Source organism: Sorex araneus, chromosome X, assembly GCF_027595985.1.
Source record: "Sorex araneus isolate mSorAra2 chromosome X, mSorAra2.pri, whole genome shotgun sequence".
Classification (NCBI taxonomy): domain Eukaryota; kingdom Metazoa; phylum Chordata; class Mammalia; order Eulipotyphla; family Soricidae; genus Sorex; species Sorex araneus.
In genome coordinates, this window is record NC_073313.1 from 10,004,646 (window position 1) to 10,022,364 (window position 17,719).

General features: G+C 50.9%; 1 protein-coding gene across 1 annotated transcript in view; it reads left to right on the forward strand.

Moving 5' to 3' along the window:
• Positions 1-17,359, forward strand: part of CLCN4 (chloride voltage-gated channel 4) — a 56,976-nt gene extending 39,617 nt beyond the window's left edge. The window contains exon 12 of the mRNA XM_004612175.3: positions 7,458-17,359. Within this exon, the coding sequence (XP_004612232.1) occupies positions 7,458-7,548 (91 nt within the window). The 3' untranslated portion in view covers positions 7,549-17,359. The remainder of the gene's footprint in view (positions 1-7,457) is intronic.
• The last annotated feature ends 360 nt before the right edge of the window (positions 17,360-17,719 follow it).

The window sequence follows — 17,719 nt, forward strand, 5'->3', positions numbered from 1 at the left end:
CTGGGCGTGCGCGATGTGCACAGGGAGCAAGTGGGTGGGACACATCAGCCCACGGGACTGGGCTCCACTCGTAGAGGTGGGCGGGGGGGGGCCTTGGGCACTCAGTGCTCGGGTGACCAGCAGATCATGGGACAGGGGCAACTGATTCCCACCTCCATGTGGTGCTTGGTGTGGGCAGGAGGTAGGGCCTGTTCTGGGTCTTGGCTAGGGTTTGCCTTTGAATCCTAGCAGGGCTGAGGGAAAAGCAGGGCCAGGCGCACAGCACACAACATCTCTTCTATTTATTTATTTATTTATTTATTTATTTATTTTTCTTTTTGGGTCACACCTGGCGATGCTCAGGGGTGACTCCTGGCTCTGCACTCAGGAATTATTCCTGGCGGTGCTCAGGGGACCATATGGGATGCTGGGGATTGAACCCAGGTCGGCTGTGTGCAAGGCAAACATCCTACCCGCTGTGCTATTGCTCCAGCCCACAACATCTTTTTTAAACCCTTAAGACATGTCTCCTGCAGGGGCTGGGCTGGTGCTCCGTGGGAGACACTTGCCTTGCACATCAGGCCCTGGGTTTCATTCCTGGCATGGCTGAAGAACAAAAAGAAGAATGACCCTGCGCCTTGACCCCTGAAACAACTAAAGTTTTCAAAACAGATGTGGGCGAGCTTCGAGGTTGGGGGGCCCACAGCTGCCTCGACCACAGCAGTGGTACTTAGCCTGGTGCTGTTGCAGGCCGGGAAGCGAGCCCTGCCTGACCCAAGCTTCTTAAGGGCCTGAGCAGGCTCAGAGGTGCGCCCCGAATTCTGTGTCTTGCTTCCGAATGTGGGTGGAGGAGGGCTGGGTGCAGGCAGGGTAGCCCGAAGCTGGGGCACCGGCTTAGTTAATTCCGCTCCAGCCCAGGCTGCGGGTTTGTGGGTGGTGGAGGTGCTTGTGTCGGACTCAGGATGGACCCTCATGGATTTCAGAGGCTTCGTGCTCTGACAACATCAGCGTTCATAGGGCTTTAACCCAGCCTGTCTTCCCCCAATGTGATGGCACCCCCCCACGAGATTTGGGGTGTGACCCTTTGCTCTGGACATCTTCCAGGTGCTCCTTGGGACCTTGTAATGTCCAGGTGCCAGAGCATTACTGGGCTCAACAGGTGTCTGTCACTGCTGTGGGGGGCCTTGGGACTGGATGCCAGGGAGAGGCCAGGGCTGTAGCCTGCAGATGTTCTGTGGGACCCTGTCTTGTTTGCCCTCTGGTGTCGCTCCTAGAAAGGCTGGCATGGACACGTGGGTGCAGGTGGCAACTCAGCAGCAGGGCGGAGCCCTGAGCCCCACCTACATCTGGCGCGAGAGTTGACCCTAGAACAGGTCAGTGAGAAGAGGCGGACAAGCATGGCTTTGCGCCTGGGGATCTTCTCTGCTGGTGGCTTCGAGATATCGGTACTTCTCGGTGGCACAGGCAGGGGGAGTCAGCCCAGCCTGATGGCTTGGGTCCCCGGGAGAACCATATGTGGCCCTTTCTCCCCAGTCTCTAGGGAGACCCCACTTGGCTGCAGTTGGTCGAATTTGTGCTTGAATTTCCCGCGCTCGGCCTCCGCACTGCAGCGGTGGACGGTGCCTCCAGTGGCTAGCAGCTTCTCGTCTCCTTTAGAATAATAATCCAGTGTCAGTTCTGCCAGGAAATTCGGCCCTGAACGCCCGCTCACACCTCACCGAGAAGCCCAGGAGGTTTGCCTGTGAATTCTGGGTGCCGAAATTGGCTCCGAATGTTCTGCGAGAAAACAAACTCACACTCTCTCTCCTTCGCTCTCTGTATTTTAAACAAACACAGATGCTGATACGTTAGTGCTGGCAAGTGAGGCTGGTCGGCGGCCTTTCATCTCCTCGGGCGTCCTGCCAGGCAGGCACGCCTGGAGCCAGCTCGCGTTTTCCATCTCCATTGGCCATGTGCTGTCCCCGCTCCCGGGGCTTCTCAGGCCGGCCTCAAGACAAAGCCAGGCCAGGGACAGAGGCCTGGGGCCCCAGAAAGGACAAGTAAGCAGGGCAGATGGTGGCATCTTTCCCTGGGTGTGGCTCACTGGGCCACCCGGCTGGGCTGGGGTGGTATTCTTAGGACAACCCTGCCGCTGCCCTCTGAGGGGTGGCTTGGCCAAGTCCCGGCGGGTTCGCTTCCACCAGATTCCCTCCAACTGCTCCCCAAAGGCGCTGGAAGTCCAGACACTGGATTGAAATTTCCAAGGCAATTCTGTGCCCCTCGTGAACCCTGTGGACCTCGCTGCTCATCTGGCGGGCACGGAGATTTTTTCTTTGGTGATAGTCATTATTACGGGCCTGGGACCTGCAGCCCTATTGCCTCACTGCCCTTGTCACCAGCTTGGCTTTTGGACATCGTCGTGGCCTGATTTTGACAGGAGTTTGATGCAAGTGCCTGATCTTTTGACACTAACACTAAGGTAAAGGTAAGGGGAGAAAAACTAGGCCAGAGAGAAAGCATAGCGGGGAGGGCACTTGGCTTGCATGCTGCCGTCCTGGGTTTGATCCCCAGCATTCCACAGGGTCCCCTGAGCACTGCCAGCATGATTCCTGCATGCAGAGCCAGGAAGAGCCCCAGAGCATCGCTAGGTGTGACCCCAAAACCAAAAGAAAAAACAATGAAACTAGGTTTTATAGATAGTGTGTGTGAGAGAGTGAGAGTGAGAGAGAGTAGGGTTCTCATCACTTTGTAGACTCTAGCAAGTCAGACCTTTTTCAAAGTAATATTGGCTTTATATTGGGGGGTTGGGGTGCTAGAGCACAAACCCAGAGCCTTGACATAGCTAGCTCTGGGGCACTAAGTGCCATCCAGGGGCCCCGCCTCATCATCATTTTGCTCAGAATCTGTTTGAGAGCTCGAGAAAGTTCCAAGTGTGTTGACCTTTTCTGAGGACAAGGAGCTTATTCTTGAAGGAACAGGGACATAGTCCAATTGATGGCTCTCTAGGGCACCACTGTGTGAGCCAGGCTTCATAGTAGACATTGGTATTAGTGACAAAAAGAAAAGAGCTGCTGCTGTGGGGACACATGGCCCGCATGTCACTGCTGAGAATACCTTGAAGTGCTCCATCTTTGTGACCTAATCTGCTATCCCAATCGCAGGTCTCTGAGATTCAGATTCTGGGGAGCAGCTGCTTCCCTTCCCATCATTCCTTTTTATTTTTATTATTTGTTTGTTTGTTTGGGGGGGCACACCCGGCAGTGCTCAGGGTTTGCTTCTGGCTCTGTGCTCAGAGATCACTCCTGCTGGGCTCAGGGGTCCCTATGGGATTTAACCTTTTATGGGTCTGCTTTGTGCAAGGCAAGTGCCTTATTTGCTGGACTATTGCTCCAGCCCAGCCTTCCTCCCTTTTGATTTTAATGAGTGTTGAAGGACTTTTGTGACCTGAGGGCCAAGTAACCTGCCATGCGGCTGTATTTGGAGAATAGGACTTGTAAAGAAGTACTTCCAGTTACCTGCGGTAACTGAAGGCCCTACACAGAGAGGCCCCAGAGGCTGCACAGGTGGTCGTGTGGGAAAAGGCCATGCGAGGACGCGGCCCCAAAGCAGCCACCTGCGAGGCCAGGCGAGCAGCCTCTAAAGAACCAAACCTGCCTATACCCCTGCCCCCCGTCTTGGCCTCGCAGTCCCCAGCACGGTGGGAACAGGCCCTCCTCTTGTTAAGCTCCATGGCCGTTGTGCTTGGTCCGAGCAGCCCCCAGCTTGGCAGGCTCAATGTGGCAGTGTTTGGTTTTATGGGGCATCTTGAATTTCACTGCGTTTGGATAAGTAATCCATGAACTCGGTTCAAGTCAAAGCAGCTCTGAGCAGCTGGGATGGAAAACGCCTTCCTGGCTTTGTCTCAGGCAACCATGCCCCACTCGGCTCATACCTCACACGTGGACTTTTGTGAATGGGATTGGTTTTTCTTAATTAAGAATGTTTTTGGTTTGTAGAAGATTTAGCTCATGTACCCTCTCCACTGCCCTCAGTTTCCCTAGTCCCCATCCTATATGGGTGTGTTTTTTTATACTTTTTTTGTGGGACCACAGCCAGCGATGTTCAGGGGTAACTCCTGACTCTAGGAATTACTCCTGGTGGTGCTTGGGATGGGAAGCCAGGGATCAGACCTGGGTCAGCTACATGCTAGGCAAGTGCCCTCCCTACTGTGCTACCTCTACAGTCCCCTTGCGTGGGCATGTTGTATTTGCTTCAGTGATACAAATATACAACACTCTCATTGCTGGCTCCTAAGGAAGGGCCAGTTGACGGTCAGGTTCATGTGTGCTAATCTGTATTTCAGCTGGATTTTTACAGATAGAAAATGACGATTGTCCATTGTTACAGGATCATACAGCGTCGCTCCACTGACCCAAGAATCCTTGCTCCGTCCAGTCACTCCCTAGTCCCCTGCCCCTGGCAATCTCCAAACATGCTTTTTCCAGAACATTGTGACATTGGAACCATTGTGTGCAGCCTCACCAAGTCATGTACACTTGATGTTTCTTCTTTTCTCTTCATGGCTCGAGAGCTCTTTTCTTTTGAGTGCTGAATAAAGTACCACAGTTGCTTTAACCACTCACCCACTGAAGAACATCTTGGCTGCTTCAAAATTTGGTCAATCAGTGGGGTAGGAGAGGAAACTGAGACACGTTTTGGTGCTCAGGGGCCCGTATGTGGTACTGGTGGTCTCACGGGGTCAGCTGCATGCACAGCAAGTACTTTTAGCCCAGTCCTATCTCCCTGGCTCTGGGAATGACTTTTTGAATAGGAGCACACAGCTTCTAAGACTTCGATTGTTTTCCTACATACCTACTCGCATGTGATTAGATGCAGTTCACAGCTTGACACATCATCCCTCAGCCAGTTCATCTGAGATTCCAGTGCCGAATTCCATGTGGCTTCACACTTTGTCTTTGCTTGATTTATCTCTTGGGTGTTTTGTCTAGAACAATTCCCTGTCCGTTTTTGTTTGTGACTTCTGACATGCTTTTGAAGAATCCAGACCTATAGTCTCACACTCTGGATTGACTTCCTTCGTTCTTTGGCTTAAGTCCTTTTGGGCCCCCATCCCGTGGAGCTGGTGCTGTAGCATCAGCTCTTCCCACGTGGTTCACTCGAGCCCCCACTTCTCTTCTATATAATCTTGATCCTTGTGTCTTTTCTGTTTTCTGGCAACCATTTCCCTAGAGATTAGGGAATCTACTGGTGATTTTTTGGAAGGTAAGGGCTTTTGGGCCACACTTGGAAGGGTTCAGGCCTCACTCCTGGGTCTGTGCTCAAGGATCACTCCTGACAGTGCCCTGGGGACCATATGTGGTACCAGGGATCGAACCTGGATTTGCCATGTGCAAGGCAAGCACTTAAACACCTGTGTTATCTCTCTGATAATTATTATTGAAACTAATTATTATAGTATATGTAAGTATATAACTAGTATATATGAAACTAGTCTATAGTTATATACTAAACCTAATTGTTACATAAACCTACATACTGTTATACTGAATGCCACCAAATGCCAATTTTCTAATTGTCCTACTTACCCCACTTATTAGATGATATTCCCTGTTTCTATGGATTGCCACTATAGTCCTTATGCATTGTTTCAGCATGGGCCATGTCATCTTTCTTTTGGGTTCGCATGCTTTTAAGGTTCCTTTGGCTACTTTTCTCTGGGCTGGTGGGGTGGGAGGTAGTATCTGCTCTGTGTTGACAGTTGGGGAAACTAACTCAAGAAACTTCACTTTTTCAAGATTGCTTCAAGTCCATTGCGGTCAGCATTTCTGCTCACACTTTTTCTGACCTTTATCTGCATAGCCAGGAGTAACCAGCTTGTATGCGGAACATTTACATTCCCGTCTCGAATTTACTTGTTGATAGTAAGAGATGAGTTTGAGTCCATGGGTATTAATGAAACAGGGGCTGGTGCCTTGCAGTGGGGCTTTCTGATTTTTCTTTTTTTATTATTTTTAATTTTTTAAAATTTTATTGAATCACTGTGAGATAGTTACAAGCTTTCATGTTTGGGTTACAATCTCACAATGATCAAACACCCATCCCTCCACCAGTGCACATTACCCACCACCAATATCCCGGGTATACCCCCCCTTTCCCACCCTCTACCTGCCTCCATGGCAGACAATATTCCCCATACTCTCTCTTGGGGCTTTCTGATTTTTCATACAATCATTTTACTCAGGCAGAGCACAGAGGACTGTCCTTTTAGTGGCTCTACAATATACCAGTGTGAGACCATCCTAGTTTACTTCTCCATTTTCCTTATCTTGGGAGTGACCAAAACCTGGTGGGCAGCATTTTGCAAATTTATAGGCCAACAGGGCCTCTTTTCTCCAGAGGGATTGTGTATAGGCTTTTCTTTTGAGCCTTTCCCTTTCTTCCTGGGGTGAGATCCAGGGTGGCACATGACCATTACAGTATTTATGGCATCACGATTCTGGCCAGGACTTTTGTTGCACAGGTTAGCAGTGTTGGAGAACACTGACAGTAGAGCATTTGTGAATTGTGCTCCCCGCTTACCCTAGGCCAGTGAGCTTGCCGACTGGCCTTGCTTTGGTCAGTTTAAAGCAATGGCACTCTGGGAGAGGGGATGATTTACATATGTGATCCTAGACACATGGCAGATTGCACTCTTGTAGAACTAAAAATAGGATTAAAAATAGAAGTAGTGATTGTCTTATATTTCCAGTTTCTCTTTTTGTTGGTATTTGGGCCACACCTAGTGATGCTTAGGGGTGACTGGTGCTCAGAGGTCCCTATGAGGTGCCAGGGATTGAACCTGGGTCTGCTGCCTGCAAGGCAAGCCCCCTCCCTGCTGTACTATTGCTCCGGCTCCCTTTTACTTCCAATTTCTTATATTGAAAATATATTACAATCAGGGCCAGAGATGTGACTCAGTGTAGAGCAACTGCTTTGCATATGTGAGGCACTTGGTTTGGTCCTTGTGCCTGGGGCTAGAGAGACAGTGCTGTGGGTGGTCCCCAACAGAACAAATGAACATACCTTATGCATAGAATTTCTGCAGTGTGGCCAAGTTTTAATGATGGCTTCCATAAATCCTTCTAAAGTTGTTTGTAGTTTTGCCTCTCTGACTCTTCATCTCCTGCATTGTGTTGTGTCACTCCTGAGTCCTGTCTAGCATGGGTGGCAGTGGGCCTGCTCTCCCTGCTCCCCACTCTGTCAAGGACCCAGGCCTTTGGGTCTGGTGGCTCTAAAGTCAGTTCTCTGTTACCTTGGAATCTTTTGCTGGCTCCTCTGCCTCTGACTGGCAGGTGAGGAGAGAGACAGCTGGTGATGAGAAGGTATCTCCCACCTCCTCGCCCATTCAGCTAACCCACTGCAGGACAGGCCAGAGATGTCTTGCCACAGGGGGTTAAGGAAGAGGGCGTGAGTCACCATTGTGATGCTTGACCCTGTTTCTGTATTTTGTTTTTCTCCAGGAGACTTCTTGGCATCATCACAAAAAAGGACGTTCTGAGACATATGGCCCAGATGGCAAACCAGGACCCCGAATCCATCATGTTTAATTAGAAGCAAGGTGGCACTGATTCCGAGGAAAACACAACTGTGTAATTTTAAAGATGTAAATCATATGTTATTACCCTCATGAACCATTGTCTGCTGGGGGGCATCGGGAACAAAAGCCTCATTTGAAAGAAAGGGAAGAAGATGAAACCATTTTAGGAAACAATATCCATCAGCAAGTAGACATTTTATAGTGTTAACCCCTACAGTTTCAAGCTGTGTTTGTTATTGAGTTCACTGACGGCCATGAGGGCCGGGGCTCGGAGTAACCGTTGCAGCTGTCCATGGAGCACATGCACCCAGTCCAGCTACCTTTGTCCCTTCTGCTCGCAGCTGCTGCTCAGGAAACTTGGAGCCCCAGTGGTCCAGGGTTAGGGTTATTTATTGGTTCCTGCAGATTCACTGCTTTGTCCCTGCACTAGAGTATAGACATTCGTACTTTGCTGGAAGAGGAACTTCATTTGAACATACTACAAGTTGTCCTGGTGACTTCATCCTTCCTTGCTCCTGTCCTCAAACTGTTGTTTTGCTTTTTGGTTCTGACCTAACATCTGAATAAGTGCGAAGCCATCATTTGTCCCTGCAAGGCCAGCATCTTGGGACTGCCTGGTGATCTCTTGGGCCTTTGTGCTGCCTGCTGCATTTCCTGCTCTACCGGGGGATTCACCCTGACTTTGCAGGTGCACACACCCCGTCATGCATCTGCACCTCTCTTGCATTTACTTCATTTATTTATCACTGCTGCTGCCTGTGCATTGTGAAGTAGCCATCAGTATGCCACTTTCCATGGGTCGTAGCCTGTCGATGGCCAGCTCGCTGTAAGAGTGCTTTACTTTCCAACTAGCATGTAGCAGAGTCCGAACAGGCTCCCCAGAGTTACTACACTCCTTCTCAGATCTGATTAAATACGGCGACAGAGGGCAAAGCATGAGTTCTCAGTGGGAACTCCTCCAAATGGACTGCAAGAAAGAGACTAAATTGATTCTAAATCTATTCCATTCTCTTCTCTGTAGGATGCAAAATGTCCTGCTTGAATGTATTAACCGTGTACTTTCACACTAGTAGTCAGCTGACAGGACACAGTTCTATTTCAGATGGCAGAGTAGAGCGCTGAGGATCTCTGTCTTTGAGATGGACAGAGGCGGCGTCTCCTCCTGGGACCTCCATCTTCTCTGTGGGGAGGAACGGAGCTGCGTGTCTAGGACCTCTGTAGGATCTGCGAAGAGTAGGGCTCTTCAGCCTGTTTGTTCCTCTTCTCTGATCTGTCCTCTTCCTCGTCCACCTCATCATTGGATAATTAATGTGCATGCACTGGGCTGCAAAGAGGTGCAAACCTGCCAAAACCACATAATGCTGAGTAAGACACTGGGGCGGAAAATCAGGCCCAGCCCCATCCTCTCAAGGATCCACACTCTTGGGGACTCTTTCACCATCATCTTCACCCTTTGTCCCAGGGATTATTGCTTCCTGGGTGCCAGAGTGCCAGGAACGAGCTCTACTAGCTCAGCTGGATGTGGCAAGGGAGGAAATCAGCCACTGCCACCCGGCCTTAGCTGGAGTTGGGTCACGTGGTTCCCTACTATGTGTGAGTCTGCCAAGGCAGCTTTGGAGCTAGCATGTCACTCTGATGAAATGGAGAGTGTTGTTGCAGGGGAGGGGTGGGCCTTGGGTGCGTTGTGCTCTTTGCCCTCACTGTCATTTCTGCTCTGTCCTGAACATTCTTGGAGCCTTGTCGTCCCTGCTGTTCTCTCTCCCGGCTGACGCATTCCCACCGGAACCTGTCACCGCACAGCCAGAGTGAAAAACTCATGTGGGCCACCAACCTAGCCACCAGCAGGCTCGTCAGAAACTTGGACTTGGTGGAAGAAAATCCACTGATATAGGCCGGTTCGCCATCAGCTCCTCTGAGAACCCACAGGAGCAGCGGCAGGTCGGCCACCGAGTGAGAGGACTGGCTGGCAAGTTGGGAGGAATGGCCGCAAGCGAGGCTGGGTTCTTCCTCTGGGCTTGAAATCCTCCTTCTTCGCTCCCCTGTGGCCTCCTCCAAGAGTGTGGCTCAGAGGTGGGCTGGGGATGAGCCAGGCTGGCCACGGGGCTGGCCCGGAGCTGCAGTGGGGACAGGAAACAGTATACAGTGCCCTGGGGCCACAGTCATCTCAAAGAACCGAGCCCACCCCCTCCCCCCAGTGCCTCATATAGATGTAGCCGAGAATGGTTGGCAACCCCGGGAGCTTCATGTGACTTAAAAATCTTTGCTTTCTTCCAGAACTTGAACTTCTAATTGGTTGTGGGGTTCAGACGCTCCTCCAAGAAGTCTGAGGTCAGGCAGGTGGGCTAAGGTCTGGGAAGGTAGGGTGAGCAAGGGGTGCCTCCCTCTCCTGGATCCTTAACTATGCCTAGTCTCCAGATCCAGACCTTAGACTCCACAGGAACCTGCCACGGCCTTTGATCACCCTCCCTCAAAATACAGGGGGCAGGGGTTTGGGGACAGGGGGTGCCTTTACTGTCTCCCAATTTAAGTCTTCCATCTGGTCTACCCAGTGACCAAAGAGCCAGATTCCAAGAACTGGGGTGCTGAGGGGAAAAAAACCATTTCAGAAGGATGCGGTATCTCTTTCCGTAACCAAAGCATATCGACCTTTGTACAACTTTCTGGATTCTCTCAGAGTCCATTTTTTAATGTAAATAAATACAAATATGCAGTGGAAAGGGGGTCCCTTAATGAGGCCCATTAATCTTTTTCTTGCACTCTCTCTCTACGGAAATGTGCTATAGAGGGATGGATGCCAGATAAAATGTCCTGAAGGTGACAGATGAAATTCTTGTCAGTGCTTCTTAGCATGGACCTAGATGCAGATTTTTAGGGGAAGGGAATGTGCTAGAAGCAGTTCAGTATTCAGTGGTTGCTGTTAGATACAGGACATTCGGTTCTTCCCAGAAACACCTTCCAAAGAAGATGTAAAAACAGACATATTTGGTGCACCTAGAAACTGAACATTTTTGAGGAGTTGGCTTCATTCTGGTGACAGCAGCTTAGTTGAACTCCTCAAGGGGTGTAACATCCATTCAGTAGTGACTATCCATTTCAGCTTGGCGCTGAGCTGAAAAAGAGGAGAAACCAAGAGGGGGGTCTGCGGACTCACCTCCTCATCATAATAGTCTTCCTTTGTGCAGCTCGGGCCTGGGCGCTCCACAGGTTCCGCTTCCTGCCTTGCCATCCGTTTGCAGGAGCGGGATCTGACTCTCAGCTGGGTGCACTCACCAGGCTTGTGGCCACTATAACTGTCAGCCTCGCAACTTTCATGAACTCGGCGAGCATTCGGTGTTGGAATGACCACAGAGGAGTGTGGTCTCTGCATTGTAACGCTGTGTGAACATTGGCACCTTATTAAAAATGAAATGTTTCAACTGTATTTTTCAAAATAAAACTAGCAGAGAGTCCTTGAGAAGCACGTTGTGTGTGAACGGGATACTGACTTCACAGCTTATTTCTACCCAGCAGAGCCTTCAGGAGCCTGTATTTGGACGACTGCGGAGATGCCCTGCCAAGCCCGAGACCCACGCAAGAGTGTCACGCAAGAGTGTGACACAAGTCTGGGCTGCTTGCCAATCCCTGTTCTTAGCAGGTGGGCAGAAGCCAAATACAAATGCAGACTGGGGCTGGAAATTTCCATGGACAGACGGACAGGACCACTGGGCCCCAGGTCATCTGTGTGTCCGCCCTGGGCGAGGGAGCAGCTGGGGAGGATTCTTCCCTTCTAACTCATTCTTCCGTTCCTCCTTTCAACAGAATCCGTTCTGTCGGAGCCTAGAGTGGTTTGAATCATGCCTTGCCTTACCAGTTTGTGTATTTTGAAGTTTTCAACTCGAAAGCTTTTAAAACTGCAGAAAAGCACAAAGGATGCTGACATAGGCTTCACCTAGAAGAGATGCGTCCCCTCCGATTATAGGAGGTGGGCAGCTTGGGGCATGACATCAGTCGAGTGGACAGGAAGTGTGTGTTTCCTGAAGTGAAGTGAGACGTGGCCTGCTGGGAAGCAGGTCGGCATGCCTGGCTGCCCCCTAATACCTGGCCTGGGAGGGAGCATCTGACATGGGTTTTATTTTCTTTTGGGAGGCAGGGAGACACCAGCAGATGCCGGGGAGATGGGGGTGTGGGGCCAGGTAATGATGTGACTCAATGTGCATTCTCCATGGCCCACTCAGGCTGGCTTGTTGCAGGAGTAGACAGCAGGAGGCTGGCTAGGAGCCTCGCAAGGACGCAAGTGATGACAAGCTTGTCCCAGAGAGAATCTTGGATTCCGGCTGCTTTGCAGGCAGAGTGGATACCAAATGGTACCACCAAGTTGCTGTTTTCTAACATGGGCCCGACTAGGTAAGGGGCCTCCTTTTGTTAGTTTTAAAATGAAAATATTTAGAGTGTTTCTTTCCCGAGTGGTACTTGTCCTCATAGTCACTCTGACAAAACTTGGCTACATTCTGCTCTATCCAGTGGAACTGGGGGCTCCAGGCTGATCTAGAGAAGTTGAATCTGGACACCCCCCACCCCCCGCCAAGTGCCAGCCATGCACTCCCATACTCTGAGCATCTGCCCTGTGGATGCTGTCTACTGGAGCTCCGTGTTTCCACTCAGTTCAGGGGAATTGTAAGCTTGTGGATGTCAATCAAGCCATTAATATAGGGGTGGCATAAAAGCCATGCCTGGAGACACACATGCTCTAGCACTGTCCTAACAAACAGCCAAATATTGCAGCTCTTTGGGGGTCACACTGATGTTGGTGCCCGTAGGGTCTTGCTGAGATTCCAGCCCTGTGACCCCAAGCTGAGTGACTTTAGCCAGTACTTACTCCTATAGTGCATGGGGCACCATCTTGTGGTGTTGGGGATCGAACTGGAGTCTGCTGTGTGCAAGGCTCCAGCCCCTACCCCCAGACCTCTCAGGGGAGGCCACCGACCCTAACTTAATGGGGAATGAGAAAGCCACAGGAGGCTTTCAGAGAGCCACACCCGTTTCTCTAGCTCTGCCGGGGGAGCAGGAACCACGGGAAAAGGACCCTTTGACTTGCAGCAAGTCACCCAGTGCAAGGGTAGATGTAACTTGTTTCTTTGCCATTAGAAACTCAAGGTCTGCTGCTCTTCCAGACAGACGGAACTCTCGGCCTGCTGCTGCTGTAGACACGAGAGTCATGAGTGCAGTTCAGCATGGGCCAGGCTGTGTGGGCTGCAGGATTTCCCTCCAACTCGGTGCTTCAAAGCCAGAGAGGCTGAATGCACGAGCACTGTTTGTCCCAAAGGTGACAAGCCAGCTTGACCTTCTGGGAGCTTAGCTAGAGCTAACCAGAATGGCTATACAAATCCTTTTCCAGGTCACAAACGTCTTCCTGTGCTTGCACCGACAGAAGGGACGCGACCCTTCCCGGTCCTGGGCCGGTGCTCCAGCTGACACTGCCTGCGGTTCCCCCCCACACACACTGGTAGCTTATCAGCTAGAAAGAAGCTACCATCTGTGACAGCAGAGAGGGAGCATCTCTTGCTGGCAGCTCCCCAGCGTTGCATTAAAGAAATGCCTTTTGCTTTCCCGATGAGCAGTGAGTGGCGAGCACCTTGTGGGGATTTCCAAACCCCTTCAGTCGCCATTTGGCTCACAGGAGGAAGGGAGCAATGTCTGTAGGATTCCAATCTTGGTTATGGAACACATATTTCAAAGATGAAACAGCCATCGTCAATCCAAACGGTTTGTGCCAGAGAAATTGCAAACACATCCACAGAGCCTTACGTTGCAGGCTGTGTGACAGGGCCAGAGGTGCTTGTAGAACAGTCCTTCCTGCCTTGAGTTTCCATGTTCATTCCGCACACGCTTTCAGTGACTCAGTGACTCTGGGGCTCCCCTCCTGCCCGTGCCCCTCTACACACGTGTTTCCAGACCTCACTAACCTGCAGGGAACAGAAGATTTCCCTTGTGGGACAGGTTTTCTGACTTTTCTTTTTCATTGTTTTTTGTTTTGGGGGCCACCGCTGGCAGTGCTCGGGTATTACTCTTGACTCTATGTTCAAGAATTATTCCTGGCAGGCTCGGGGAACCCTGTGGGATGCTGGGGTAAAGCCAGGTCGGCCGCGTGGAAGGCACATGCCTGACCCCCTGTGCTGTCCTTTGGGCCCTTCTGGCTTTTCTCAAACTTAACCTGTCCCCAGAAAGCCTCAGGCATTGCCAGGAATGAATGGCCCCGGGTGGTTTGTATAGTGACAAGTTGCCAAGGCTCAGTTGCTCCACCAGGCAGGCCCCGCCCAAAGGGCCAGCTGCCCAGGGCAGAGCAGATGTGGGGACGCAAATGGAAATTTCCATATGCTGGGCCTGGGGCATCAGGAAGTTTCTTCTAGAATTTGCAGCCAAGTGACCTGGGTGCCGCTGGTGTACCTGGGGCTTTAAACACACCATCCGGGCATTAGGGGCAGGGAAGGACGTGGGTCCCAGCCCAGGGTCTGGGTGTGCAGTGGCACACTGGGGGACTCTGCCTTAGGGGACATGACGGAAGGTCAGAAGTGCCACAACCTGGGTGTCTGGTCATGTGACCGGCCTGAGAAACAAGGTCTTAGTTCAGCCCTGCTGCCTCCTTCCTCGCTGTCCAGCTCTGGGGCTCAGTCCTTTGCGGGGGACATCCTGTTAGCTGTCAGAGTGACACTGCTAGTGCAGAGCCTTGGGGGCCGGGGAGACTGTGCTTTCACGTCTTTGGGGGTGACTGTTGGTCCCAGCAAAGGTGGGGTGGGGGTGCCCAAGGGCTGGGGCTTTGGTGTTCAGCACCTTAGAGGAGGCAGCTGTGCTGGCACTGCCTGGATGAGCCTTGGGTACCCAGCTCCCCTTTGCTGCTGCTGACTCCCGCTTCACTCCCCCCACCCGCACACGTTGGCCCATCTCGGAAACTTCCCCAGCGGACTAGGAGCAGTTTTTGACTTCTCTGGAGGTTGGGTGCTCCCATGGGCCAGCCGCAGCAGCAGGGCCCCCCAGGAGGCCCTTCAGCATTTCTGTAAGGCATGCATTGGCACAGCCATGCCCAGTGCGGCTCACACAGGGCATTGCCTTCCAGCTGCCCCGTAGACGGCAGAGCCTGCAAAGCTGGAAATACTTCCTTTCTGGCCCTTTATGGAAAATGCTGCCAACCCTGACAGCCAGTGAGGATCACCGGCCGCTGGACAACCACCAGGAGTCGTTTAGGGTTCTCGCACTGAGCGCAGGGCACGGAGATGCATTTGCAGCAGGAGTGGGAGAGGCGAGATGCTGGTGGACTAAGACCAGCATGTTTAGCTGTTTCTCTAACAGCTTCATGTGCCAGACACATTGGCCCTGGGTCGGCCCCGCCAGCGGTGTCGTGACAGATGTTAAGGCTGAAGTACGTTTTCTGTCAGTGGATAGGAATACCTCATGTTTGACTCGCTCTGCCATTTAGGAAGGCATATGGGGGTGGTGTTTGCGCCACACCTGGCAATGCTCCGGGCTTCCTCCTGGCTCTGTGCTTGGGGACCCTTGCAGCGCTGGGGACTGAAGTGTGAAGGCATTTCAGTATTTATGTATGTTGGCTCCTCTTCTTGGTCCTCTAAAGTAGATTATACCCATTGTTCAGAGGACAGATCTGAGGCCCAGAAGTGACAGCCCAGGAGATGCCTTGTGGGGCTTTCACAATGGGTTGGGACATGAGATGCTGCTTCCGTCCATTTCCATCCATGGGTGGGGGGGGTGTAGTGGACCCCGGGGTGGGGTGTAGTTGAGTGATTCTAACGGGCAGTCCAAGTCACTGGATAGTCCCTGGGTTCCGGGGACTTACCCACCAGCCTGGCACGGCTACAGGGTCTGCCAGAGCTCAAACCTGTTTCTTCTGGGGGACTTGAAGTCTGGGAACTGTGCCTGGCTTGAATTAGTGCTCAAGTTCGACTAACCCAGTGATCTGACCCAGTGATTCTGCAAGTGCAGCGGCTGTTTGCAAGGGCCGCTTCTCTGACTTGCCCTGCATATGGTTAATGCACAAATGAGGACACAGCCCAGACACCAAGCCTCCCCCATTCAGCTGCAGCTCCAGTTTGAGACCAAAGATGATGGGAAGATGGCCCAGATCTGAGGTGCTTGAAGCCAAACACACACACACACACACACACACACATGCTCCCTCGCTGGGGGAAAATCGCCCTGGTGGGGCTGGGATAAGGCAGTATTAGAGGGGTCCAATCCGGAGATCCCAGGGCAGCAGCGAGAAAGACACGCCTCTGTAGCTGAGTTTTCCTTGGGGTAGCGCTGCGGGGGGTACCGGGTAGAATTCACACATTCCATAGCTGTGCCGGCAAGTCAGGGTGGTTTGGTTTCATTTCAGTTTTGTTCTGTAAAGTTTGGGGCAGGGGCTCAGAACCAGAAAACCCTTTGAGAGCTGAACATTCTTGCGTGATGAAATGAGCCCTTTTCTGCTTGGAGCTCAAGTCACATTCTTTGCTGCGCTCAGTCCAGGTGTCCCCTTTTAATTGCATTTTGTATTCAACTGCACGGGCTGGCTCCTAATCACTCCAGTGCCTTTGCCCCTGCAGCTGGAACTTCAAAGGCCCCAGAAGTCATATTGTAATGTGAGCTTCCCGACTGTGCCTGAGACGAGACGGTACACAGAAGGGGCAGACAGGACTCATCCAAGGACAGGGATGCTCAACCTGGTCCCCGGCACCTCTCAGCCCCCTCCCCACCCCAGCATTGCCAGTCCCGGTCAGAATTCAGGTCTGTTCATTCTGGTGGCTGAAAGTGAGGGGACAAGGGAAGTATAAACTGATTGCAGACTCCCCCAAAGGCCCACAGTTGGGTGAAATCAGACTATTTGGTTTGTTTTTTTCTTTTTGTGTGTGCAATTTTTTTGAGCATTCACACAGCCCAGATGTAATTGCAAGGCACAGGCTGTTTCCAAGATGGGTGGAGCATGTGTGCTCACTAGGGTTTCAACACTACACGTCGGCATTGCTGTTAGGCCCCGTGAGCTGACAAGCAGCCCTCACCTGACTGAGGAGCATCAATTTGCAGCTCCAGAGTGCTGTTCTTGGAAGCACATGCTGTCACTTGTTTCTTCAGCCCAGAGCTGATGTAGAGGAGTGAGTCCATAAGTGGGAATTCTGAAGATGAGAAGCTGGGATTGGCTTTCTTGGTCAATCTCTGCATTCCTCAAGGTTAAGGAAATGTGAGCTCATTATCTTACTCTATTGTTTCAGTAGACTGTGTATTGGTGATGATGATAGCATACTTTTGAAGAATGAATAAAAGTGTTGAAAAAAATCAGCTCTCTCATCATGACCTTTCAGAGTAAACCAAGAAAATAATCCTGGTAGAGTTTTCTGGAGACATAGGGAATTTCTCCCAAAGAGACCCATTGACTATTGTATAAAGTGTTTCTGAAATGGTAATCTGCTCAGTGTTCTGTGGAGTCTTGAGCGTCCAAGGAATAAATTTGAAAGTGGAGTCTGGAGACTCTCTATGCCTTGGTGTATCTTTGATCTAACCAAACCTGCAAAGAAATATGGCAGGCTCCACATACCACGGTGACTCAGGAAATTCAGGCCTGTGACTTTCCAAACCTGTCACATCAAAGGGGAAAATGCCTCACTCACTGGAGACTGTGTTTGAAAGAGCATAGAAATGAGATAAAGTTTCTGTGTTTCTGGATGTGGTTAATAGATTCTCTTATTTAAATATAAGAAATTCTGTTCACTTAGTTGAAAAATACTCTAAAGAAGTATCTAATTATCATGTTTGAAGGAAATAAAAGCATGACTATAAATAAAAAGAGCTTCTTAATCTTCAGAGATGTGATGGGAGACGTTGTTTTTGGCCATGACATCCAAGATGGCTGAAGTTCTCCAGCCCAGAAACTTGACTCTTTTCTTGGGGATTCAAGAAGACTGAGATGAAATGCTGATTGGGGATGACACTGGAGGGACAAACATACCAACTTATGTTTGATTTATATTTGATTTTATAGTAACAATCCCTTTGCCCCTGACTCTACAGCTAGTCACTTGGACTTGAATTAGTCGCTGCTGGATCACCTCCAGGGTCACAGGGCTCAGCCAGCACTGGGAAGAATTCAGTCTTCATGCTCCCTAAGTGGGAATTTTAAAGGGAAAAACCTGGGATTGGCTCTCTTGGCCAATCCATGTATTC